The 27,373-nt window shown below is 41.4% G+C and overlaps 1 protein-coding gene and 1 long non-coding RNA gene across 3 annotated transcripts in view; one reads left to right on the forward strand and one right to left on the reverse strand.

Annotated features, from left to right (window-relative positions):
- Positions 1-1,295: 1,295 nt before the first annotated feature.
- The window catches only part of TCP11L2 (t-complex 11 like 2), a 41,423-nt gene continuing 15,345 nt past the window's right edge, over positions 1,296-27,373 (reverse strand). The window contains exons 4-10 of one of the 2 annotated variants that reach the window (XM_060165138.1): positions 25,931-26,051; positions 24,702-24,922; positions 22,681-22,817; positions 11,289-11,476; positions 10,894-11,075; positions 8,448-8,620; positions 1,296-3,686 (exon numbers count right to left, since the gene is read on the reverse strand). In XM_060165138.1, the coding sequence (XP_060021121.1) occupies positions 3,442-3,686; positions 8,448-8,620; positions 10,894-11,075; positions 11,289-11,476; positions 22,681-22,817; positions 24,702-24,922; positions 25,931-26,051 (1,267 nt within the window). In that variant the 3' untranslated portion in view covers positions 1,296-3,441. Of the gene's footprint in view, positions 3,687-8,447; positions 8,621-10,893; positions 11,076-11,288; positions 11,477-19,624; positions 20,481-22,680; positions 22,818-24,701; positions 24,923-25,930; positions 26,052-27,373 lie in introns of those variants that run through there. The other variant, XM_060165139.1, reaches the window with a different exon arrangement.
- On the forward strand, positions 6,511-26,249 carry LOC132528963 (uncharacterized). Its single transcript, XR_009543346.1, has 3 exons — positions 6,511-6,709; positions 9,077-9,175; positions 25,952-26,249. It is a non-coding gene; the product is annotated as an uncharacterized LOC132528963 (long non-coding RNA).

Consider the following 27,373-nt stretch of genomic DNA (forward strand, 5'->3'; position numbering starts at 1 on the left):
GAAATAAGGTTATTCTGAGGCTTTGCTCAGCAGTTCATCTACACACACCAATAAAGGTTGACTTCAATGACTATGCCCTTCCTGGAATCATCTTTTCGTGTCATTCTTAGAGGCGATACTGGATTGGGGGACGTCTTCACACATTTCTCCCATTCAAGTTTTAAAGACCTCATGAGTGCACATGGTAGTGGATTTGTTTTTCTCTTTCTGATCCTTCCTTTTTGGAAGAAATCCCTAGTTGGGTGACCTTGGTGGGAACACAGGAGTCTAAGGGGCAGCTACTGTCTTGTTTCATCCCCTGCAAATTAGAGCCTGGGCCCTTGATAGAGATTCTTCCAACTGAATGTTGATATCTGAGACTTTAAATCTTGAGCAAATGAGGCAAAGCAGCAAGGACAATTGAGAAACCAATCTCTGAATCCAGCTTGGCTGAGGTCCTATGCTTGCATTGCCTTGGTTCTTCCCATCTTCCAAGCTTAATTCCCCAGGTAAAACAGATTCCATGAGGTACTTAAACCTCTCCAATAAACTCTCTTTCTGCTTCTGTTAGCTAGAGTCCATTTCTACATGGACTCTTGTGCCATGTGTTCATGTGTTCATGCGTATACACATACGCACACAACACAGAATATTCTAGCACCAACAGCAAGTGTTCTTTGCCAGGGCAATCTTTCCAAAACATAAATTGCTTGTAACCTTCTCCTGTTTCAAAAGATTCAATGGTTATCTCTTTCAGGACAAAACCCTCCCTTTTGAGCATGACATCCCAGAAGCCTTTTACCTTGCTTGTTTCCCCTCTCATCACTTCCCCTCTTCTATAGGCTGGACCCTTGGCTTACCATTTCTCCACACCGTCGTACCCACTGTGCACTTGGCCTCTTGTGCCTTTCCCTTTCTTGGCAAGTTCCTGCCTACCCTTCATGCTTTAGCTCAAGGGTGACCTCCACGAAACACAGTCTGGCAGTATTTCCTCTAACACCACGTGTATGTGTTTTATTGCCCGAATTACACTTTATTGCAATTGTTCACAAGTTTATCCTTCTTATTAGGTTACAAACTTCTTCAGGACAGTGTCTGTCTAGTCATCTATGTATCAAAGATCTAGGATACTTCTTGGCACACCGTAGATGCTCAATAGCTATCTGTTGACTGAATGAATGAATGAACATGACCTGATGTCTGTGAGGCTCTGATGATCAGCAGAAGAATCCTTCTAAAACAACTGCAATAAAGACTGTGCAGTATTCCAGCCCTGAGTTACCCAAAGGTGGTTTAGAAAACAAAGAGACACCAGCTATCTTGAAATAATTTTTAATGCTTTAAAATTTGACTAGCGCACACAATACATGTTTTAGCAGAAGAAGAATGAAAATGTGTGTATGGTGTTTAATAAAATTGACATTACAAAACAAGACCATGTTAAGAAAATTCTCAAAAGTAGAAGTAAACATTTCAGTAAAAACCAAGTAAACAACACGCTAAGGGATAGGATTTTAAAATCCTAATAAATGTAGTTGCCTAAATCCAGACTTCAGACATTGAGATTTACTTTGTCACTTTAAAAAAAAAAAAAAAGGCAGAATGCCCTTCATTTTAAATGCATTTTAAAAAAATGTTTGCACATTGTTTTCCTGCTGGCAACTCAGTATAATCAAGTATATAAGAATACCAGATGGATTCCAATCTGATAATAAAAAAGTGTATCACCTGGTCTTCTGGTTAAATATACAGTTCACCTCAGAAAGCAACAAAAAGTTATGCTACACATTACATTTCTATGTCACACCCTCCCTGCTGTCCAGGCCCCAAAGTGAACACAGTTGAAAACTACTTCAACGTAAGAGAAAATGAAAACAAAAATCTACAGCACCTTTTGGTTTCTAAGCATAGGAAACAGGCAGAATGGAAATACAGGAAGAGGGAAACAATGGGTGAGACCAATGATGTGCTCTTCAGTAAAATTCCATTTATACACAGCTGCTCAAATGGACAGAGTGGCTGATTTATGTATTGGTCACATGAGGAAAAAAAACTGACTTTCAAAATTTCCTCGAATTCTGGCAGATCCCTCCAAAATGTAAAGACCGGAGATAATTTACTCACACAATCATTTCCTAGAACTTTATCAAATAATTAGGTAGCACCATAATGGTGAAGGTCGTGGTGAGGAAGAGAGGAAGAAAGGAGCATTATTTTTTACTTCCTACCCACTCTTCCCCATCAAATTACTAAGGTTAAATGAGTCCTCAGAAAACCAAACAATCAAAATGCATTTCATGCAAATAAAGCACTTTCCAGGCTGAGTACATCCAAAAGGTAGTGCTTTACTTAACATTTCGGAAGAAGTATGTAATTCCAGGACAGTATGCAGATTTCTCTAGAATCCTGACAACCAGTGCCAGCTTGGCAAAGTTTAATTCAATGCATAAGAGTGGCAAATGATGATGATACTTAGAAGAGCATCTTGGTCACAGCAGGTAAGAATTTAATCAGCGCAGAAGGCGTTTGCTAGCACGTTATATGGTTAAAAATTCCAGAGTTCAACTGTTTCTTTTTCAGACATGAATTTCACTGAGAATAGGGATCTTGTTTTATCAATTTTTCTTCTTACAAGTAAAACAATTCAAACCACTCCTGCCTTATGTAAAAATATTAAAATCTTATATAAACCTTATCAGTGGCCTGAGAAATGCAGGGACATTCACAAAGAGATGTGTGCAAAAACTGTTTCCCTCAGAGAGCAGGATAAGTGAGAAGAATCCACCCTCTAGAATAAAATTTTAGAAAGGGTTTGTTTCTATTTTCACTAAATGAACAAGGGAGGTTTTATCTAAAATTTGTATGTAGCTTTAAAATGTATTTAATACATTGAAATTCTAAACAAATACTGACAATTGGTATCACAAAGTGTGATTTGGTATATTTGTAGAATTTGAGGACTTATACTACGTAAGCTTCTATTACACATTAATAAAATTTAATTGTACATTTAAAATACGATTATCCCTTACTTCACATCGTTTATTCAGAACATCAATCCCCTTGGTTATGTTCACAACTTTCAACCCTTTAAGAAGCTGTACCAAAGTTAAAAAAATCATTAGATTTGATGTGAAATACAACTCCTTACAGGTTGAATGAATAAGCCAGATATATATGCTTAAGAAAACATTTACAAGTATTATATAGGTAATATAATTAATTACAAATTGCTTGCTGTTCATTAAAAACATCTCTTTTGGACCTGTAGATAGTGCACAAACAGGGTCATTACAACGTGCATGTCTTTGCAATGCTAATATTACTGAATTATACAGATTCGGGCTAACGCTGTGCCACAGACAGGACTGAGAACGTGCCGCATCTGAAATGCCATCGATGGAAACAGACTGGGTACCTAAGTGCTGGGCTTCCAATCTCTTATCCAATGTCAGTTCCTCTTTAGTTAGTAGATGATGAAGCTTCCGCCTTCCCCGTGGCTTCCTCACTAAAGAGCAGCTTTCGAAGTATATTTGCATAAAATGGTCCATACACTTGTTTGTTGAGATTCACAATGCTTGCATATTGCGAGCCTAGCACCTCTAGCTCCTGCTGAACGACAGTGAGGCCTCCTGGCACGGCAGGCATGCATTTTGGAGGGTTTGGCAGACAAAGTAGGCTTTTCATGTATAGCTGGATTCGTTTTTCTGGGGAAAAAGAAGGCATCTTTATCTGTCCCATTATTAAAGCACGTGATTTTGAAAAATGAGAACAGTAATTGTGGTATGTGGATTGCGGCAACATTCTCAGTTCTTGACCTCTCCCTATATTCGTGCCCTTTCCAAAGCAGCCTTGCAGCTCTTCCCATCAAAGACTGGAGTCTGTTTCCCCATGCCTTGGAGCAGGGATGGCCTTACGACTTGCTTTGGCCAATGCAGAATGTGGCAGAAGTGCTGGTATGTGAGTTCCGTGCTCAAGAGGCATTGTTTGAACCCACTCTCTCTGCCTACCACCACCATGTAAACAAGCCTGGGCCTGATGAGGGACCATGTTGAGGGAAGCCCAGTTGTTCCATCTTAGGCCATCCTAGACCAACCCGTAGCCAACCAACTCCCAAGCACCTGAGAGAGCCCAGGCAAGATCAGCAGAGCTACCCACCCAAGCCACAGCTGACCACAAATGCACGTGTGCGTCCAGCAAGATCAAAAGAACTACCCAGTTGCCCCACAGACTTGTAAGCAATGACAGATGGAGTTTTGGGGTGATTTGTTATGCAGTAATAGCTAGCTAACAAAACATGCATAGCATTTTCAGGGTGGGGTGGGGAATCTTTTACAAAAACTCAACGTCCATAATTTTAGTTATGTATCCTAAAGCTGAGTTTGTAAACTGGCACTGCCAGTTTGGTCCACGTAGTGTTTTTTAAAAATAGAAGTCATTTAAAACGAGGGGATTTCACATAGAAAATCAAAGTTTTGGTTCTTCTTGAAAAATCTACAGATCTGGCAAACTTGGGGGCCCAAACTGCCACATGGCAAGGGTGAGCACACATCCGAGTTTTCACAGGACAGTTAAAGTTGACACCTGCTGTCCTGGCATAATTAAAAAGAGCACTCTCAAAAGTGTCCTGGGGTGGAAAATAAATTATATGATCACCCCCCATGTGGGCAACAATCTGGAGTCACTAAGGAAGGGCCACCCCACTGGCACTGCCACCTTCTCCATTCTTCCTGCTTCAGTGCCTCAGTGTATCTGCATTTGAGACGACTTCACAAAAGCACGCAAATGCATAAATAAGTGAAGCTGCAGTGGTATTGGACAAATGGTACTGGACAAGCCTGACATGCCCCAGCCCATGCTGCTCCAAGGATGTTCTCTGGCTTTGGAAACAGAAATCTCACAAATAAGGAAGTTTACTAAGGAAAATACACTCCATTGAATACAGATAACTATATTGCTGAAACTTATCTCTAAACACTTCTCCCAAAAATCACACATTTCAGCCAGACCTGACCTAGAACTCAAAGTCCCCACTGTCCCATGTCCATATCTTGGCCCAAATTGTTTCCTCTTACTAGAATGCCTTTCCACCTCACCTCATCTCTGCACAAGTCGAGAGCATACTTCAATGCTGATGCTAAAGTCACCTCCTTTCTGTGGCTTTTCCTAGCAACTGTTACACTATCACCCCATACTACTGTTACTTGAGAATTTCTCTCTCCCTTCTTAGACAGTGGGCTTTCTAAGGGTCAGGGCTATTTTTTTGTCTTATAATATCCCTGGTCTGGCATGTGGCAGGCACATCATAAATGCCGCTTGAATTAAAGTGAGATTGGAATGAAAAAGGTCTATAAAGATAAACCCCAAACTGAAAGCAATGGGAGCCAGAGAGGAATGGGGGCTGGAGAAGGCAGTCAAAGATGACTTGGGCCTTATCCATAATTTGTCAACAAGAGGAAATTATTCATGGATGTATCACTTGTATAATTGAAAATTACTTTTTAAAAATGTAGGTGGCTATTAGCATGCAAATAATTTACACAGCAGGTAATCCATAAATCATTTTTACATGGTTTTGGTATATATTTGAAAAAAAAATGGTTTGAAGGAAAACTCCCTCTCTAATTACATTTTTTAATGGCTAAGAACACAGTGGGAGTTGTAAATCCATTGTAGACAAATAGCACATCAACTAAGAACAAAAGAAGGCAGACTGTGGGTACCATGAACTACAGGGGAGGAAAGCCAGGGGTAAATTGGAGCCCTTCTTCTGTCCCAGGGATCCCTCTAAGTGCTTAATGTATTCCAGCTCCTCTGCAGGCAGAGAATTAAGAGGAAACTGTCTGCTAAATTCCTCGTTAGGCTGGCTGGTCGACTCTCAGAAGCTGGGTCTATTTTCATCACAGATACGGTCCAAACACTTTTCACAAGGCTGTTTAAAGAATGAAACTTTTTCAAAACTGTTATTATGCTGACAAGTGGTTCTATCTCCTCTGTGGATGAGTCACAGTTTTTAGGCCAAGACTAAGGTGACAGAAGCGTCTGTCCATTTAGGAGCAGCCAAATGGAGCCCCTGCCAAAGACGTGCCCTTGGCTTCCAGAGCCCAGGGAGGGACGCTCAAGTGAGTCATTCATGTTGCTAGGCAACAATACTTTGAATGAGGTTACAAAATACTTCCAGTTTGCAAAAGAACAGGAAACTTGGACTGGGGAGAGCTGGGTGGAAAAAAGTTGCTTGACTGGATTTTAAGAGGCCACCTCGGGGTGGGGCATCTCCTGGACCCCAGCTTCCCTCTCCCTTGACATTGCAAGTACTTCCCTGATCTAAAGCAAGGGCATGGAGGACACCCAATGCTCTGGCCACGCTGCCAATGAGCAGCAGGGCTCCAGCTTTGACTGTAGTGCCCATTAGAGCAGTTAAGAATATGAGTCACTCTCCCCGCCCCACCCTACCCTCTCTCTCTCTTTTTCTCTCTTACACTTCTTCCTCTTCCTCTTCCTCTTTCTCTGCTATGTGAGGACACAACAAGAAAGCAACCATCTGCCAGCCAAGAAGAGAGCTCTCACCAGAGCCCAACCACGCTGGCACCTTGACCCCAGACTTCCAGCCTCTAGAACTGTAAGAAAATAAATTTCTTCTGTTTAAAAAAAAACAAAACAAAAAAGAATATGAGTCAGAGAGGCTCAGGAAGAAGCCATACTCTGCACCCTGCTAGTTATGCGACCTCAGGTGAGAGTTACTTAACTGCTCTAAGTCTCCATGCATTCACCCATTCCACAGATATTTATTAAAGGTCGTCTCTGGGCCCAGCATGGTATGGGGAAATAGCAGTGAGCAAATATGCACCCCGTCCTCGTGAGGCCTGTGCACTAGTGGGGGGTCTCTTGGTATGTGGCAGACTGCAGACGGCCTGCCCCTCTTTCTCCGGGGAACACCATCTCCCTGTTGTTGGCGTTCAGCTGGAGACTACGGGCCATGAGATGCATGTCAGCAGTGAAGGTTACGCAGGGAAGGGCTCAGCCACAGGCAGCTGCGGTTATGCTGTGCGTGTTACTGTTTTCACCCGTCACCCCTCAGCAGCCCACATGCTACACACCAGACGGCTCTTTTCTTGGGGGTGGGGTTGAAGCCTAGAGCTATTAAGTGGCCTGGGTGGCCTAGATCTCCAGCATCCCGTGTCCCCAGGGATAAGAATGAGAGAAACTATTTAAGAGCCTCAACTAAATAATAGCAAGTACTTGTATTCTTAGGGAAGTCAGTGCTGTACTTTGAAAACTTGCAGATTAGTCCTGGAATGTTAGTATATTCGAATGCCACACTCTTTCCTCTGTCTGGTCCATTCCTCACCCTCTGCAGTAGACACTCGCTTTGTGTCCCACATCACCCTCTTCCCTTCTTAAGGCCACAGCACCCTGATCTTGTTTGGGGGAAAACAATCTCTTCCCTAGTTTCAGACCAGGTGTCACAGGTAAAGCTGACTCACCAGGAATTGAACACGTCTCAAGTTTAAGTTTCTTCCCCTCTGGCCACCATGAATGAGTCAACAATGGGACATGACCACCGTCTGGGGTCAATGAGACTCGATTCTGGGGTCACCGTCTGAGCTAAGAGGGGAGGGAAACTGACTCCTTTTTTTTTTTTTGGCTTGACTTAAACACAGAAAGATGTAGGCTGGAGCTGAAGTCATCTTGCTGTGTTGGGAAGAGACTCTCCATGGAGACAGCCAGCCCAGAGGAAGGCAGTGCCAAGGGACCAAAGTGGGGAAACCAGCACCCAGGACATAGTTTAAGCTCTGATTAAGCTGTACCAGCAGCCAATCCCACCCTGCTGTTTTCTGTTATATGAGCAAATACATTCCCTTTTTGCTTAAGCCACTTTAGAAGCTTAGGTTCTCTGTCACAAGTAATAGAAAAAGTCCTAACTGATACATTCTCCCCAACTCACCAATACCACTTGACCTTAAGATATTCATTTTCCTAGCAATCAAGTACAGAAAAAAGTCTACCCACTATGCCTCTCAGTTGCAGGGTCTTTTTAACTCTTTGTCTCTCTAAGCCTGACCAACATAGGGGCCTCAGCTCACACAGGTTTGCTTCCAGCAGAGCCCGTGTCTACTTTCTGTGAACATACTGCCAGCTGGTTTGGATTGCTCTATTGATCTAGGAATTTAACATTACTGGCAGCATGATGTTATTTTCTTCATAGAAACCTATCGGCTGGGTAGTAAGATAGAAGGCTCTGAAACATCCTCCCACTCTGCTACATATACACACAGAAGCAGCAATGAGTCCCAAACCTTTGAAAATATTAATGCTTTCTTCATATTTTCAATATTTATTCACTCACCAAAAGAAGCAGGTAATCTGTTTAAGACTAAAATTTGACTGACACTTAACATTAGCCAAAACCAGCATGGTAAAGCAAATTGGAATTGAAGCAGAAACCGATAAAAACATGAAAGACTCACCAATCAAGGACCAGATAGGATTGTCCTCCTCTTCGATGCTTGAGAATTGACCTACAAGATTAGCTTGAACCTCAGCATCTAGAGCAGGTAAACCTCTCTCCATCAGAGTCTTGTTTACCTCGACACAAGTCTGAACACCGATAGAATTTAGGACTTCCTTCAAGTTAAAGGTCCTACAAAACATGAAACAAAAATCCCATCAGGGATAGTTTTTATTTAGCAGGATTTTTGTTGTTGTTGTTTTAAAAGTATACCAACTTATTTCAAATGTCTACCAATTTTTCCCTATACAGACAATAATTACCTCTATTAGAATGAGCCTAGAAAACAGTAACTCCTCCCAACCATCCTTTATATGTAGCAGATTTGTAAATGCTTAAAACCACTCAGTTCTGTGGGTAACGTTTAAATAGGAAAGCAAAGACAGAAAAATGTGGTCCCTGAAAATAAGTCTGCAACCCCATCTTCAGGTAGGGCTATCAGAAAGGGAAAGAGTAGGTTCTTTAAAAAGTAACCTATTTACTTCTTAAAATAAACCCTCTGGTCTGAGTGGATTCATTCATAGATTTTTTTTTTTAATGTGCTTGGAAAATGAGGTACGATCAATTCCTTTATCCACGCCTGAGCAGTAAATCTCTAACACCAATCAAACACAAGAAATGAAGATATTCAGAAGCCAATACCATGAAGACAAGTTACCTAAAACTCTTGACCTATCATGATGGAAGGTAAGAAACTCCTTCGCATTGTTACTTTCAAGTAACTGATCATTAATCCCAAATATATTCAGTCCAGAAAACTGTAAAAAGTAATTAGTGGTGGGTTATTTAACAGGTAAGGAAAAAGGTATAATTAGAAACAGCATTTGTTGGATCCGCACTATTGGGGAATGATGACGGAAAATTGCTGCTCACTAGTCAGAAAGGGTCTTTAAGACAACTTTGTGCAAAATGGGAATTAAAGGATAAGAGATGGGGGGATGGGGTGGGGGGAATTAGACAAAACAATAATATAATCAAATAGGCAAAACAACTATAAAGAAGATGACTTAACAACTAAGTAGTTATTAAAAGCTAACGTTTATCAAGCACTTACCATGTGCCAGACACCTGCCCTAAGTACTTCACACAGTCATCTTAAGTTTCCATTAACCCTAAGGTAGGTACAATTATTCCCTTTTTACAAATGAGGAGGTGAGACTCAGAGTGATTCAGGATCTTATTCAATGGTACATAACAAGTCAGTAGCATAGCTAGGATTTAAACCCTGGTTTGCCTGGCCCCAAAGCCTGTCCTCTTAGTAACCATTTTGCTGTGTGCTTTATATTAATACTTAAGCAGTACTGGGGGTTCACTAAAGGCTTAATAAATTAGAATTCCTGGAAAATAATGGTTACCCAGTGTGGGAAAATGCTAAAATAAGATCTATTGCAAAACCAGAGCCAGAGCAGGTTTCTTTTTATTACAGGTCTTGGGTCCTGGAACGTGAAATAAAAGAGCCTGGCAAGTTAGCACCAGGATCAGTAGAAAGGGCAGGGCCTTGACATAGGCCAGGGTTCAGGCCTTGGCTTGTCCTTTTCTTGGTGTGCAACCCAAGGCAAATCCTATTCTCTCTCTGAGCTTCAGATCAAAATGAGAACTTTGGATGCTATAACCACTTGGGCTTCTTTCGGCTTTTAATATTCTAGGATTTTATCAAGTCATTTATGTGCTCTCTAAGTAATGGGCAGGAGGATGGGAGGTTGGGTGTATCTCCCTTCAAAGAGAGGAATAAAGTCCCTGAAAACACCTGAAAGGGGAACCAGCAAGAGGAGCCGACCCATATGAGACCCATGGAATCATCTGGCCATTGGCTAAGACTAGGAATTTTCTAACTCGGACAGGATTCCCAATAGGATGATCTAAATGCAAAATTGAAATGGGATTCTAGTATTCAATGAAGGTTTGATACTGGGAAATGAATTTGGCAAAAACAAAACTTACACTGGACTTGCAGAGCATCTCTGAAGGACAGAGATGTCACCACTGTGAAGATTTCATAGAGGCTGGGTCAGTGAAGCTGGTAAACATTTCATGGCAGAAAACCTATGGAGTTGGAACAACTGAATCGGAAAGCCTCTTTGATAGGGCTGAGCATGGTGGATTTCTGCATTTTGTTGTTTTTTTCCACAACACTGTCAAAGAAGAGCTTTTGCACACACCCATCCTAAGCGGAAACACTATACTCACCCTGGCACTTGTTATGGAAAAGACCTCTCCTTTCCTATGATGGGACATCTAAGCCTTCAGTGATATTAAAGGAAATTCTAAAAGAAGAAGGTGTGAGCTAAGCTTCTCAAAAGCACAGTCCTGAATATCACATCCAGATGTCAAGGTTATTTACATTCTCTGAAACACATGCAGACCCTGAATACAAGGCAAAGCAGATAAAAATGCTTGGAACTTACTCTTTGTTCATGCCTTCAAGTAGAACAGCTGAAATCTTTTTTACCCTGATTGCAAGCTCAGGTAGGCCGTCTGTCATAGCACCCACCATGTTGCTGGTGATTAGGGACAGGCAGGCAATCATTTTCAGTTGATTCAGCTTTTCTGTCAGTTCCTGAAGACGTGCTCCATCTGTCATGAGTGTCTAGCATGTTTATTTAAAATGTAAAAATAGTAAGGGAAGCTCAATACCATGAACTTGTAAAATAAGCAATGTTACATCCAAACTCCCATTTTTATCTGATTTCAGTAAAGTCATTAAATCACATGCAACACAGACAGACCAGCTGATTCACAGTTTGAACTTAAGAATTAGAATACTGGAAAACTTGAGTGAAGGAAAAAAAAAATCACTCACCTCTGGTAATTCTTTTTTCTGATAATCCCACTGTAACAATTTCAAATAACTATTATTTAGCACCAATGTAGGGCTCAGGCTTGGCTTGGAGCTGTTTTTGGCCCCGGGAGTTAAAGCAGTCTCAGAAAGAGAAAGTAATTCTTCATGTACAGATTCTTTTATCCATTCTGTAGTTTGATCAAGAGCACCTGCAAGTACAAAGGCCACATACTTGTCCTACAGCTGATGGATTCCTTCATTTGTGCATTCTACATGACAGATGTCAGGTTAGGTGCTGGGCATGAATGACAAAACAGCCATGGCCCTCAAGGAGCTGAGCTTAGAGTCCAGATGGGCAGACAGACCTGTAAGCTCACAATTACAGCAGAATACAGTGAATACTAGAAGACACAGCAGGAGTGGAGGGAGGAGAGGCTGCCCAGGACAGGCTGTAAGAGGAACTCAATAAGTGACACTTCAGGATACAAGGCAAACAGAGGAAAGAGCTGTCACGCCAGGATAGGAGAATAGCCCACACAAAGACCCGGAATAGTGAGAAAATATGGTAATTTGGATGCTACAAGCAAATCTGTACTGCTGGTCTATAAAGAACTAGGAGGGAGAGAGAGTGGCAGCAGACGGCATCAGATGGATAGACAGGCCAGCTCACACATGACCTTGAGTCTTGTGCAGAGAAGGTATTTAGATTAAAGGCATTGATGATTAATTAAACATTTTTGGGTTCCAGACCCCTCCTCGGAGTGTCTGAATAGAGCTATGCCTTTCCCAGCATGCTGGTGTGCACACTTTATTTTACTTCAGACCCAGTTCTAAGGTTTCCCCCTAGAAATAAATTGCCTTTTATACCACATTTCTTATAAAATTATGTATTTGGTAGAATTTATAAGGTGGAGATTGCTTAAAAATGCAGACTGAACACAGGTGCAGATTTTTTAAAAAGACCCAGAGAACAAAATAAATAGTCACCCTGGAAACAGGGGTAATTTATGAGCAGCTCAGTTTGCCACACTTAAGCAACACCACCTCCAGAATTTCACAACTTTGTTTCTCCTCAGTTGGCAAATGTTGTTCTTGGTTTTCCCAGTTCTGTTTATAGAGATATAAAAGACTTGCAGTCTTTTATTTAAAAGGTACCCAACAGACAGAAACAGTGGAAACCATCATGGATATAATTACAATATGGCGGTAATAAGCATTTATGCTGCAAGCTTAATCATTTACAGCTGACAGGTTTAAAAGCCCATTTCTTTATCTCAAACAAAAGCAACAGTGTAGCAGAGGTTCTCAATCCTGGCTGATTGTAGAATCACCTGGGGAACTTTAAAAAGAAAGAAATGTGATCTTGGGCACTGGCTCTTGGAGATTTTGATTTAATCAGTCTGAGATGGGGCTCAGGCATCTGTGTTTAAACACCCTAGGTGATCCTAATATGTAGCCAGAATTGAGTACAACTGGTAAAGCAGAAAGAGCATGAGTTTAGGGGGAAACATGGGATTTTCTCTAAGGGATCCGCTGAGATTTCACTCCCACAAGCTAGTACACTGACTGTTCTATGTGGCTCCAAAATCGAGGTCAACCCTATGAGGCACTGGTACCCCTTGGTTTTTCATATGGAAAAGAGCCTCTCCATTCATTTCTTCAATGACAACTGAGCACCTACTATACACCAGATACTATACCAAGTGCAGAGAATTCACAGATGAGTAAACACAGTCCCTATACTCAAAAACCTCCTTATCTACCAGGAGAGAGAAACAGAACAATAGGCAATGGTTTTACAGGTGCATTTACCTAAGAATTTCTCAGGGGCAGTGGAGGCCCAAGAGCACTTCCCCACCAATATATGCTCCTGTTTCCTGCCAGGAAGTCTTGGACTAACCCCGCCAAAACTATCTCTGGTTCTCTCAGTCCATATCCTGCCAGTCCTCAGTGGTCCAGCCTCTTCCTGTGGGAAGCCTTTCTTTTTTTTTTTTTTTTTTTTTGCGGTACGCGGGCCTATCACTGTTGTGGCCTCTCCCGTTGCGGAGCACAGGCTCCGGACGCGCAGGCTCGGTGGCCACGGCTCATGGGCCCAGCCGCTCCGCGGCATGTGGGATCCTCCCAGACCGGGGCAAGAACCCGTGTCCCCTGCACTGGCAGGCGGATTCTTAACCACTGCGCCACCAGGGAAGCCCTATCACTGCCTTCTTGAGGCACATCTGCCTTTGGATTTTTGATCTGGCTGTCATTTCTCTTAAATAGCTGACCTGAAAAACAGCTTCTCTATTTACTAAAAAAAAGTTATTAAATAGTTCATGTGCCTTTAATATTACTAGTGATATGAAAATGAGACTCCTTGAGAGTCCAAGCCTATGACGTTTATTTTTTATATAGTTTTCCCTTGACTTAGCTCACAGCACAACCTGATAGGTGTGTGAGATATCTGGCCTTGTCTTGGCAGACCCCTTTGCGTTGGAAACTAATCAAACGTTTTTCCAGTGGTACTTGTCACTTGGTAGGTTCTCAAAAAACCTCTGCTCTCTATACCTGGCATGAGAGACCTGGTAGGTTTCCTATTTAATTCACCATCTCTGGAGGTAACCATGGGCTTAAGTACTGACTCAAATAGTCTCCTTTAGACTGACAAATTGATTTGGTCCTATATGCCTGAAGATACCTTTCCCTCAACTGTCATGCAGTAAAATGTTTACTAATACACACTGTGCATGCAAATCAAACTAGAAGACACAGGGTGTTTTAACTCTTTCAGAAAGCAGAGGAGGGAACACTTCCTAATTTATCTTATGAGGGCAGCTTTGCTCTGACACCAAAACCAAGCAATGGCATTATAAGAAAAGAAAATTACAGGGGGACATCTTTCATAAATACAGATGTAAAAATCCTTAAGGAAGCATTAGAAAGACAATAAGATAAAGATAATACACCGGGGCCAAGTGATTGGATAAACATCTCAGGATTGCAAGCTTGGTTTAACACTAGAAAAAAAATCAGTCACTCTAATTCGCCACATTAACACAATCAAGGAGAAGAAAAATATGACCAATTGAGTAAATGCAGAAAAAGCATGGGAACAAATTTAATATGTGACCTATTTAGATAAAAATTCTCAACAGGGCTTCCCTGGTGGCACAGTGGTTGAGAGTCCACCTGCCGATGCAGGGGACATGGGTTCATGCCCTGGTCCGGGAAGATCCCACATGCCGCGGAACAGCTGGGCCCATGAGCCATGGCCGCTGAGCCTGCGCGTCCGGAGCCTGTGCTCCGCAATGGGAGAGGCCACAACAGTGAGAGGCCCGCGTACCGCAAAAAAAAAAAAAAAAAAAAATTCTCAACAATCTAGAAATAGAAGAAAACTTCCTTAACCCCAAAAAATGACATCTATGAGAAGCTGCGGCTAACATCATATTTAATGCTCAAACAATAAACATTCTTCTGCTAGAAAAGCAAGGATGCCCTTTCTCATGACTTCTATTCAACATCTGATTGGAGGTCCCAGTCAGTGCAATAAGATAATCCAAAGAAATAAAAGGCAACATGATTGTATATACTATAGAAAAACCTAAGGAATACTCCAAAAATCTATTAGAATTAATAAGTTAATTTAGCAAGGTCTCAGGATGCAAAGTCGATCCTCAAAAATCAATTATATTTCTATATGCTAGAAAACAAAGTTTTATAAAATAGCATTTATAACACCAGAAGAACATAAAATGAGATTAAATTTAACAAAATAGGAGCTTCCCTGGTGGCGCAGTGGTTAAGAATCTGCCTGCCAATGCAGGGGACACAGGTTCGATCCCCGGTCTGGGAAGATCCCACATGCCGTGGAGCAACTAAGCCCATGTGCCACAACTACTGAGCCTGGGCTCTAGAGCCCGCGAGCCACAACTACTGAGCCCACATGCCCCAACTACTGAAGTCCGTGCACCTAGAGCCCGTGCTCTGCACGCAACAAGAAGCCACTGCAATCAGAAGCCTGTGCACCACAACGAAGAGTAGCCCCCACGCACTGCAACTATAGAAACCCCGCGCGCAGCAACGAAGATCCAATGCAGCCAAAAATAAATTAATTAAATAAATTAAAAAAAATTACAAGACCAGTACACCAAAACTAAAACAATATTGCTGAAATAAATTAAAGATTTAAGTAGAGATATTGAGTTCACATATCAGTAGACTCAACATTATTAAGATGTCAGTTCAACATAATTCCAATCACCATCCCAGCTGGCTTTTATGCAGAACGAGATAAACTAATTTAAAAATGCATATGGAAATTCAAAGGACCTAAAATAGGCAAAACAATTTTGAAAAAGAATTAAGTTGGAAGCTAACACTATCTGACTTCAAGACTTAGCCTCAGTAACCAGGATAGTGTTGTATCAGCTAAGAGTAGAAATATAGATCAATGGAAAAGACTAGAGAGTCTAATAAAAAGGAATGAAGTACTGATATGTGCTACAACATGGGTAAATCTTTAAAACACAATACTAAGTGTAAGAAACCAGACACAAAAAGCTACATATTATATGATTCCATTTATATGAAATGTCCTGAACCGTCAAATCCATAGAGACAGAAAGTAGAACTGTGGTTGTCAAGGGCTAAGGGAAGGGAGGAATGAGGAGATACTGCTAATGAGTTTGGGGTTTATTCTGGAAGCATGAAAATCTTATGGAATTAAATACTGGTGATGGTTGCATAACCTTGTGAAAATACTAAAAAACACTGAATTATACACATTTAAAATTTAATTTTATGGTACGTAAATTATATCTCAATTTAAAAAAAGAATAAAGAGTTCAGAAATAGAATCACAAATGTATGGTCAATTGATTTTCAACAAAAATGCCAAAGCAATTCAAAGGAGAAAAGATAGTCTTTTTCAACAAATAGTTCTAGAATTGGATATATGAATGGAAAATTCTGAACCTTGAAATATACTGCCTTGAAATGATTCATAAGCCTAAAAGTCTGAAACTTCTAGAACATACAAAAAAAATTTTCATGACCTTAGGATATACAAAGATTTTGTAAACAATTCACTAAATACACAAACCATAGAAGAAAATTTTATTATTTGCACTTCATCAAAATAAAAAACAACTTCTTTTCAAAGGATAGGGTTAAGAGAATGAAAAATGCAAGCCACAGATGGGAAGAAAGTTTCACAACACAAAAATATGACAAGGGACTTGCTTCCACAATATATAAAGAGCTCTTCAAATCAATAATAAGACAACCCAATTTAAAAATAGGCAAAAGATTTGAACAGACACTTCACGTAAGAAGATAAATAAATGGCCATTTAGCATATAAAAAGATGCTAAACATCATTAGTCATCAGGGAAATGTATATTAAAACCACATGAGATACTTTCACATTCTATATAAATATATATAGGGTAAAATTTAAAAGACTGATAATACCTAGTATTGGTGAAAATGTAAAGCAGTTGGAACTCTCATACACTGATGGTGAGTATAAAATGGCACAACTACATTGGAAAATAATTGGCCGTTTTTTCTAAAATTAACCATATATTTACCATATGACTCAGCCATTCCACTCCTAGGTGTTTATCCAAGAAAATGAAAACAACATGCCCACACAAAGACTGGTACACAAATGTTCACAGAAGCTTTATTCATAGTAGCCTAAAACCAGAAACAACACAGATGTCCATCAACAGGTAAATGGATAAATGAGGTATGTAATCATATAGGATTACAATATAATAGGATAACTTTCAATAATATAAACTATGGATACTCACAACAACATGGATGAATAGCAAAAACCTTATGTTGAGTGACAGAAGCTAGACAGAAAAGTGAACACACAGTATGATTCCATTTAATATGACGTTCTAAAAGAAGCAAAACTAATCTACATTGATAAAAATTATATCAGTTTTACCTCGATGGGGGGAGGTTGGTTGCAAGGGGCCTGAGGATTCTTTTTGGAGTGACAGAAATGCTTTATTTCTTGTTTCTAGTGGTGGTTATATGGGCATATTCTTTAGTCAAAACTCACAGAACTATACACTTAGAGTTTGCGTGTTTTAATTCTATGTATTGAATGCTTCAATAAAGTTTTTTAAAAAAGATATGGGTTATGGGTTGGCCAACTAAGTCACTGAGTCTAAGGCAAAAACCTAGCAAACAACCTATGTGATAAGGTCACATAAAGCTTTATCAACACAAAACACACATGTAAATATTTACATTACGTAAAAGCCATTGATTGGCTATTTAGTGCTTCAGAGAATTCAGTCCAGGGAATGCTCTGTGAACTCTGCCAGTTTGGTATGAATGAGTTTAGTATTTGAGCTTTCTGAGATGAATGCATCAAGGGTATCCCTGTATTGATTCATCAAGGAATACAATTCCCATCTCTACCCGACTTCTAATATGGTACCTAAGCATGAAATCTGAGTGACCCTTAAAAAGGCAATGACTCTACATCCTGGACTTGGGGGATGGCCAGGCTAGCTCTTGGTCTGTACAATTCTGAACAGGCACCGTTCAATAAACTAGGAGAATGGTGCAGAATACATGGATGGGAGTCCCTGATGTTGTCCAAAGCTTTAGATGGCCTCTATTTTCAATATTCTGGAAAATATTCAGAGCAAATACCCCAATTTTCAGTTAGAAGAATGTAGTTCTCTTATCCATGACATCCACTCTTTTATGCCTAGCAACACCTCACCTTCCCTTTTTTTGGTACTGATTTTGAGAAATCATTTTCCCTCACTCCATGCTTTCTTTTTGTGAACATCAATTAGAGGTCCCATGACTAGGCAATCTCCCTGACCAGGGGTTGGCGTCGCTGAGTCATATGCCCATCAGACTCCTTCCTAGGACTCTGAATGATGACCACAGCGTTCAAGGATGGCCCATGTTGAAGTGCACATTAACCATCTGAGGACGGAGCTCGGAACTTTCCCTTGTTTCTTCCTCCCCAGATTCCTGATGCCCTCCCAGTTTCTGGCCTTGCGCAGACTCAGGTATTTTCGCTTTTCTGTAAACTGCCCCACTCCTTCCATTCACTTCCTTTTCTGCTAAATCAGCCAGTTAGTTTCTGTTGCCTGCGATATACCCCAGCTGATATAACACCAAATTTAAAAATCCAAAGAAAGGAGCCAAAGCAGCAGCTTGGTTTACTCCTGACTTGGCCATGAGAGACCTGGCTTCCAGTCCCAGCTCCGCTACTTCTCAGCTGTGTGGCTCTGTCTCTGGGCAGGTCGTTGCTAAGCATCAGCTTGCTCATCTCTAAAATGTTTCATAAATATTTCCTGAATGCCTTGGGTGCCAGGCAAAGACAATCATAACGCAGTTTTATATATTTCCGAAAAACATTTATGTCCCATAAGGATTTCTGAACCACATGAAATGAAGTTCCTGAGAACATTTTATCAGATATAAGAGATTATCTAAATAAATAAAACCTTTTCTTTCTGAGTATCTGAAAAATTACTTGTGGCCCAGCCCCCCAGGGGTAATGTGCCATTCTTTCTACAGATAATTTAGTTGTTGGATCTAATGTGGTTACTTTGTTGACATTTAACACATCCACCCAATCACTGCCTAAGGCTTTCTTGGGTATATTTTAATAGGGCAATTATATAAAATCTCTCTGTCGGCAAAATACAATTTTGGGGGGAGTCAATTAAGAAACCCAGAGTACTTCTCTGTATTAATTTTCTGAATAATTATTTTATAAAAATCATGTACACACAAAAATCCAACACTTTTGTCCTTCTGTGCAATACTGCAGGACTCTTATTTTGATACTAGGGCACAGTGGCCGACTTTTGGCAGAGTGACTTGAGGATATAATTAATAGTTGACATACACTCTGCTTCCTGGACTCTTGATTTCTCTGGGAACATATTTAGATCTGGGCAACAATGACCTACTTGTACAGCTGGATTTATTCTATTCTTAAATCTCTGGAAATATCCAAGTCAATGTGAAAGGTGCAAATGAAATATAAGTCACTAAGCCTGGGTTTTAAGGAGAGAAACAAATCATTTGAGATGAATGAAACTGTAGTTCAACCCTACAGTAAGGAATCTGTTCAAGATTACAGGCTATCTTGACTCACGACATGAAGACATTTGCACACATGTGTACATACACATATACAGGGACACAAATGGAACCAACCAATGAATCTCAGGAAAATGCTGCTAAGAATGTGGTTATCATAGTTCAGGTTTCAGATCCAGGTTCTATGTAGGGTTCTATGTCCCATAATCCCTCTCTGCCTTTGAAGCCAAAACAATATAGCTCTGAAGTCATAGAATTTTTGTTGTAGAAGGATCCTTAGAAGTCATCTAGTCATATCTGTCACTTGACGCTAGAGCTCTCTCTGCAAATCCCCCCAAGATAGTCGATATATTGTCTGGAGAGAGTCAGTTTTGCATAGTGGTTGAATGCACACGCTTTGGGGCAGACATAGCTGGGTTATCCAGGCTTTACCACTTACTAGCAGTCACCTAGGGTAAATACCTTAACCTCAGTTTCTTCTTTTATAAACAGTATGTGATAACAGCACCAGCCTCATAGGGTGACTTGTGTAGCTTGAATAAGCTAATAAATGTATGGTGTTTGGCACACAGTAAGGACTTGGCACACAATAAGTGCTCAAACAAAATGTTAGCTAGCATGGGCTACTATCAGTAATAGAGAGGCCCATTCCAAAGTTAAAACAGCAGCTCCAGCTGCTAGGAAGGCCAAAATTGGCTGTCTGCTGCTTCCCTCCCATGGGTCCTGGTCTGCCCTACAGAGCTTAACCAAAGCCCTGAATCACTATCGACAGGGAAGGCAGTGCTCATGGCCCACCTGAGTCTCCCTGTTATCAAGCAGAATGGGCCCAGCTTCACTGATTGTTCCTCCTGTCACCCTCCATGGCCCATGCCCTCTTCCCTGGACAGGCTCCAGCCTGCTGGAGCCCCTTGTAAAGTGGCATCTGTTTGGCTTTGTTTACATGAGGCTATCATATTGACCATCTTGTCAGAAAAGCTCAGTCCATGAGGGGTAGGGTGGGGTGGGTGCATCACCTAACCCAGCCTTAGACTGTGGTTAACCGAAGCCCAGAGGCTGCTGCCAAGGGTTTGCCAATGAGGGAACCAGCTAACCAGCCTCTTGCCAGCTGTCCAACATCTGGCATCTCAGCTTCCTCACCTGTGAAACAAAGGGAATAACAGTACCCCTCTCACTGAGTAATTGTGGGGATTCAATGAGGTAACACTTCCTTTACTCCCATTCTTTCTTGACGTCTCTTCCAGTCCAGTTTTAATGCCCACTAGTCCACTGAAACTGCTCCCATCACAGTTACCAAGGATCCTCACACGGTCATATCCAATGGTCAAGCCTTGGCCTTCATCTTTCTTGACCATTTAGCAGCACTTGTCGCAGCTGATCGTGTTTTCCTTCTTCAAACACTTTCTTCGCTTGTCTTACAGGACACCACCCTCTCCTGGCTGTCTTCACCTCTCTGGCTACCCTTTCACAGTCTCTGTTGCTGGATCCTTTTCCTCTTCTCAAGCTCTAGATGCTCTAGAGGTCCCAGGTCAGGCCCATTCAGTATCTACACTCACTCCCTAGGTAACCTCATCCAGTGTAATACTGTGGATAAGAGCATGGAGTGGATAAGAGTGTGGAGTCAAACTGCTTGGGGTGAGTCCCAGCTCTGTAATTCACAGGTTGTGTTGTGGAGGGAAGTGATTTAACCTCTCTATGCCTCAGTTTCCACATCCATAAAATGGGGAGTAATTTCCTCAAGTTTTGGTAAAGATTAAATCAGTTAAAACAGATAAGGTGTTTAGAATGTGGTAAGCATTCTATACATGTTAGCTACTATCCAGTTCCATGGCTTTATCCACTATAAAGATATTGATGATGCCCAGATGTATATCCCCAGTGCCCATCATTCCTCTGAACTCTAGTCTCATATCTAAATGCCTCCTGGCATCTTCATGTTGATGTCAAACAAGATCTCAAAGTTCACACATCTAAAACTGAATGCTGACTCCATACCACCTCCCACCTTTCCCTGGCCTCTCCCATCTCTCTAACAGGCATCACTCTTCACCCAGTTGCTTGGAGTCACCCTCAACTCTCTTTTTTCTCTCATCCAACTTTCAGCGAAACTTGTTACTCCATTTTCAAAATACAGCCAGAACCTGACCTCTTCTCATTACTTCCACCACTACAACCTGGACCAGTCCACCATCTGCGATACCACCTAATTGGTACCCGTTTCCCTTCTTGCTCCTGTACAATCTGTTCTCTACCCAGGAGCCAGCGTATACCTACAAAATCAAAATCAGATGTTGCTCCCCTGCTCAAACGCTCCAGTGACTTCCCATCACACTTGGAATGAAACCTAAATTACTCTCATTTCCTAACAAGGCTCTTTGTGACCTGCCTCTGCCTACCTCTTGGCCTCATCTGCTACCACTCTCTCCTGCCTACTCCACTCCAGCCACACAGTCTGCCTTGTGTTTGTCCAATTTCACAAACAAGTTCCTGCTGCAGGGCCTTTGTATGTGCAGTTCTCTCTACCTGGAATGTTATTCTCTCACATCTTCCTATGACCCTTCCTCATTCCTTTAATTCCTCATTCCTTCCTCATTCAAATAGTTACTTATTAGAGAGGCCTTCCCAGTCCACCGCATCTAAAAAAAACACCCCCTACCCTCACTGCTGTCCCGTTACTATCTGTCCCTTTATCCTATTTTTCTTCATAGCACTTAATAACACATCCGACAATACATGTTTTTTGTTTGTCACGCCCACTAGAAGGTCAGCTCCTTGGGGGCAGCAGCTTTATTCTGTTTTGTTCTATCCATAGCACCCAAGGTGTGTCTGGGACACAGGAGGTGCTTAATAAATGTTTGTTTGTTTGCTTGTTTTGTAAATGTATGAAGGGCTTCCCTGGTGCAGCAGTGGTTAAGAATCTGCCTGCCAGTGCAGGGGATATGGGTTCGAGCCCTGGTCCGGGAAGATCCCACATGCCGCAGAGCAACTAAGCCCGTGCACCACAACTACTGAGCCTGCATGCCACAACTACTGAAGCCCGTGCACCTAGAGCCCGTGCTCCGCAACAAGAGAAGCCACCGCAGTGAGAAGCCCGTGCACCACAACGAAGACCCAATGCAGCCAAAAATAAATAAATTAAAAAAAAAAAAAGTGACTAGTGCTTAGCACAGTTCCTGGGTCAGAGTCAATAGCTGTAAGTTTATGATGTCAATTTTAGAAGTTAAAAAAATGTTGAACAGAAATGCCCAAAGTCTTTAGTGATACTATTTAAGATGCCAAAAATAAAAATATCATATTTTTACCCAATTTTAATATATATACACACTTATATTGTACTTACTCGGAGTTTCTTCTAAAATTTCTTGGAACTTGGTTCTCTCATAATCTACCAACTGGCGTTGGAGATGTGGTCTCAGACTCCTAATTGTAAAATTGACCATGTCCATTTTCATGAGATCCAGGACATGAAATATTTGTCTAAAAATTTTAGAGTTAAAATAGTTAGAGAGGTGATTAAGAAATCAGTCTGAAATTCATTAACTATTACTAATTTTACAGGCTGGAAAATATAAACATCCACGAAACGGTTTTAAAATTCCAATCACTTTGACAAGGTCACTTTTCACAAAAGGCATTATACATGCATTCCAAATGTATTCTTCCAGCGATCTCAAGAGTATTTGCTTTAGCAAATACACCTCCAACTGATCCATTACATTCAGCCATAAACTGATAGACACTAAGAAGCATAAACAATGAGTCTTAACAATGAGACAAAAAAGATTCAAGAAGGAATCTTCATTTGAAATTTTATGGAGTCTGAACATAGTGTACATTGTTTCTGTTCCTAAGGAAAGAAGAAAAAGAAAAGGAAAGAAAGGACAGGGCAGTAAAGCACAGGGGGAAAAACACTGCATTTTAGAGTTAGGCAGCCCTGTATTCAATTGCAGCTTTACAACTGACCAGCTCTGTGGCCAGGAACAAGTTACTCAATCTCTCTGAGCCTTAGTTTCTTCATCTGTGAAAGAAAGGGACAAGATCAACCTTGGAGGGATGTTGTGAGAGTCAATGAGATAGTGAACACAAAATGCAGGGGAAAGTGACAACCAGTAGGTGCTCAATACACGAGGAAGATGAACACCGCAGAAAATCCTTCAAAGCAAGGATTCTACAACTGGAGAATCTCAATCTGCCAGAGCTGAGTGCAACTCTAAGGATACTTACAGCCTATTTTACAGATGGGGAAAGTGTGACTTTGAGAGGTTGTCAACTTTCCCAGAGTCATAAAGTAAGTAACCCATTATATGCAAACCAGCTTCCTTTCCCCTTCCCTTTCCTATACTATTAGGTGAAACTTATTTCTCAATGTGGCTGTATTCTCAAAAAAAGGAGAAGAATTCCCCTCAATGGCAAAAAGTACTGCAGACTCCTCTCTCCTCTGGGATCACAAAGAAATTACTGTCTACACAGCCAGATTAGAGTCTTACGATCTTACTGTACACATCACTTCCTGAGGGAAGCTGCAGCACAGAGAGCTAGACGACCACCAAAGGTCCATGTTGCCTTCCTGCAGTGTGGATTTGTGGCTGGGAAATGTGTTCCCAGACAGCAGCCACGTTTCCCAGGCCACCTTCAATGTAGGTGGTACCATGGGACTAGGTATAGTCAATGTAATGCATTGCTTCTGGGCCTAGGTGGTTAAACACTGGATATGCCTTCCTCATGATCTCTTTCCCATTCACCAGCTAAATGTAAAGGACTCCAAGGAGCTGGGCGAGGGTGGAGCCAAGGAGAGAAGGAGCCTGGGTCCCTGAATGACACATGGAAGGCTGCCTGACCAAGAATCCCTGACTCGGACTCTGACATGAGTGAGAAACAAACGTTTATTGGTTAAATCACTGAGAACTCAGGGTTTACATGTCATAGCAGCTAGCAATACCCTAACTAATGAAGAAGCCTTCCTGGATTCTTAACTAGGTTAGGTCCCCCTGCTGAAGGCTCCATTAATCCCCTCTACTTCCCTTTTCATAGCACTTATCACAACTGTAATTCCTTGTTCAAGAGCTGTCTCCCCATTAGACTGTAATCAGAGATTGCATCAGAGATTGCATCTGCCTTTTTCATCACTGCACCTCTAGGGCCCAGCACTGCCAGCTAACAACCTTGTTGGGTCACTCAGTGTGAAAACTCCATGCACACAATAAATGATTGACTTGTCCCTTGCTTAGGTGGTTTCTTCCTAGGGTCAAGGGTTCCTTTGGGAGAGGAGGAACCCTTATTCTGTGTTCCTCAATTCCCACACTTCCCTTCTGAATGAACTCAAAGGTACTCTAAGAAAATGCAAGCAGCAGAACCGCTAACCTCAGCACATCCACGATGTTGCAGGTAGCCTTTAACTCTCTGATATCATCATCTCGCACAGGAGCGCACAGCTTTCCCATCGTACTGATGACGTAGTTGGCTAGGCCTTGGATGTCGACAGCACTGTGCTCAGCCTGCTGCCTAATGAGGTCTGTGTCCAAAACTTCACAGATCTGGTTGCGAAGCCGGTTGCCACCAGGAGTCAGAAAAGAGAGGAGAACCTATACAGGGAAAGGAAAGAAAAATTAACAGCATCCTTACATGAATAAAGGTTGTCATTTCTAATTTCAATGTCTAGATGACCAAGCTCCCTGTCCATATTTTAATGCCCCGGATGCCACAGAAGTTTGCATCAAGTGGTGGATCAGAGGAGCACTCCAGGGTCCTGACTCTAAAAAGAAAGCTCTGTCTTCTGAATGAAAGCCTCCCCTCCCCTCCCATGGGAAGTTACTAACACTACAGGAATGAAAACAACTGGCAAGGAAGCAATACTATTGAAAGAACTTCAAAAAGTTTACAGAGAAACCGTGCAAAGACAAGTTGCAGATCATGGCTCCAAAAGAACCCTTTAAAGAAGGGCGAATAGAAACATCCCCATGGGCTCTATTAGTATAATATATTTACATGTGAAATATTACATATTATATGAGCAACCTATATTGTGTATTCACTACACAGCAGACACTGTACTTATAGACACAGCACGTGGTTAGGAGAACAAGCTCTGAGCCGGAGTGCCTCAATTCAAATTCCTTCCACCCCTCAAAGCTGCATGACCTTGGGTGAGTCAGGGAACTTGGTTTCTTTATATAAGATAATAACAGGCATAACTACCTCACAGCATTATAGTAAGGATAGATGAATAATCTAGTGCTTGGCACAGAGCAAGTGTCTTGTAAAAGTTAGCTATGACTGTCATCTGATTTAATTCTCACAACTACTCCGGAGACAGACTTAAGAAGAGAGAGCCTGTCACTATAGCAGGTCTATCTAACTCAGGCTCTGTGCTCTGAAGCACCACAGCCACTGCCCTACATGCTAAGCATTGGCTTGAGTTCCTGCCGCTGCCGTTTTCCCAGCCTGCACCCCATTCCAGGAGGTGCAGGAAAAAACCCTTTCGGTGACTGAACTGGCTCAGTGTTTCAAAAGAGTCTCCAATACTCTCTGCAGGACATGAAAACAGCCTTTGGGGGGAAAATTACTAATTAATACAGACAACATCAACTTGCCTCTCTGATTTCTTCAAACAGTTTGATGGCGTGTTCATACTCAGGGGGCTCAGCGTTCAGTTCTGATTCCAAGACGTCCCAGAAGGCCTGGTGGACAACGTGCCTCACTCTACCGGCCAAGCTACAGGAATGAAATGGATCAATTTTAAAATAAGCACTATTTCTCCTGATTATAAAAGAAAGATGCTTATTGTAGAAATCTTAGAAAATGCAGAAAAACAGAGAATAAAAATTGCTCATAATCCTATTATTAATCTTTTGATGTATTTGACATATGTTCAATGAATGCATTGTTTTAATATAATTGTTTTAATACTGAGTCTGTACAATATTATTTCATTTAATACTGTCTTAAGTGTCTCCCCTAGATTTTTTAAATGCTTCCTCCTTATAGCTTTTGATATGTTCATAAAATTTCATCCTAAGGAGATACCATAATTTACTAGCTACTCTTCTACACAGACTTTTAGACTTGGTCTAGATTTTGGGGATGAAATGGCAAAATTGCTCTTTCCTTAACAGCTGATTTTGGGGATGAGATGGCAAAATTGCTCTTTCCTTAACAGCTGAAGTTTCATGGCATGGAACAGAACAGATTGGCCCATGGAGACATGCATTTGATTGCCTGCCAGCTTCAGCTTAGATGTCCCATTTAAAGTTGGCCAGACCAAAACTGCTGAAATAGGAGCCTTCCTAGGAAAAGCTAACAATAGAGTAGGTGGCCACCTTGCTTTACCCTGTACGTCAATGCCCTAAAATAGGTGTATGTTAAAACACACAGGGACCTCTCTGGTGATCCAATGGTAAAGAATCCGCCTTCCAGTGCAGGGGACGCAGGTTCAATCCCTGGTCGGGGAACTAAGATGCCACAGGCCGCGGGGCAGCTCAGCCCACACGCCACAGCTACTGGGCTTGCGTGCCTCAACTAGAGCCCGTGAGCCACAAACTACAGAGCCCACCCGCCACAACTAAAGAGAAGCCCGTGCACTGCAACAAAAGATCCTTCACGCCTCAACGAAGATCCTGCGTGCCACAACTAAGACCTGACGCAGCCATAAAAATAAATAAATAAATTTTAAAATAAATAAATAAATAAAACACACATTCCTACTGAACTCCTACACCATTTTGCAACAGCTTTTAGAAAAGCGCATATTTCCCTGAACTGTAATTACCTGCAAGTCTCTATCCCACACAGGGCTATACATCTCTCTCAGGTAGAGGTCATTTCTTCTAGGTACCTGCCACTGTACCTAGCATAACACTTGTCATTTACTGAGGGTTCACTGAATGCATGGTGAATGAATTAATAATTTGATAGTTAAGCATATCTCCTAATTTTTCTTTTAAAGTACAAATAGCTAAGTATACAATAATGCTATGAGAAGTGAAAATTAGCCTTCTGAGGAGTATGAGTTAAAACTGTTTCCGTAACTGCAAATA

Source organism: Lagenorhynchus albirostris, chromosome 11 (genome assembly GCF_949774975.1).
Source record: "Lagenorhynchus albirostris chromosome 11, mLagAlb1.1, whole genome shotgun sequence".
Lineage (NCBI taxonomy): Eukaryota > Metazoa > Chordata > Mammalia > Artiodactyla > Delphinidae > Lagenorhynchus > Lagenorhynchus albirostris.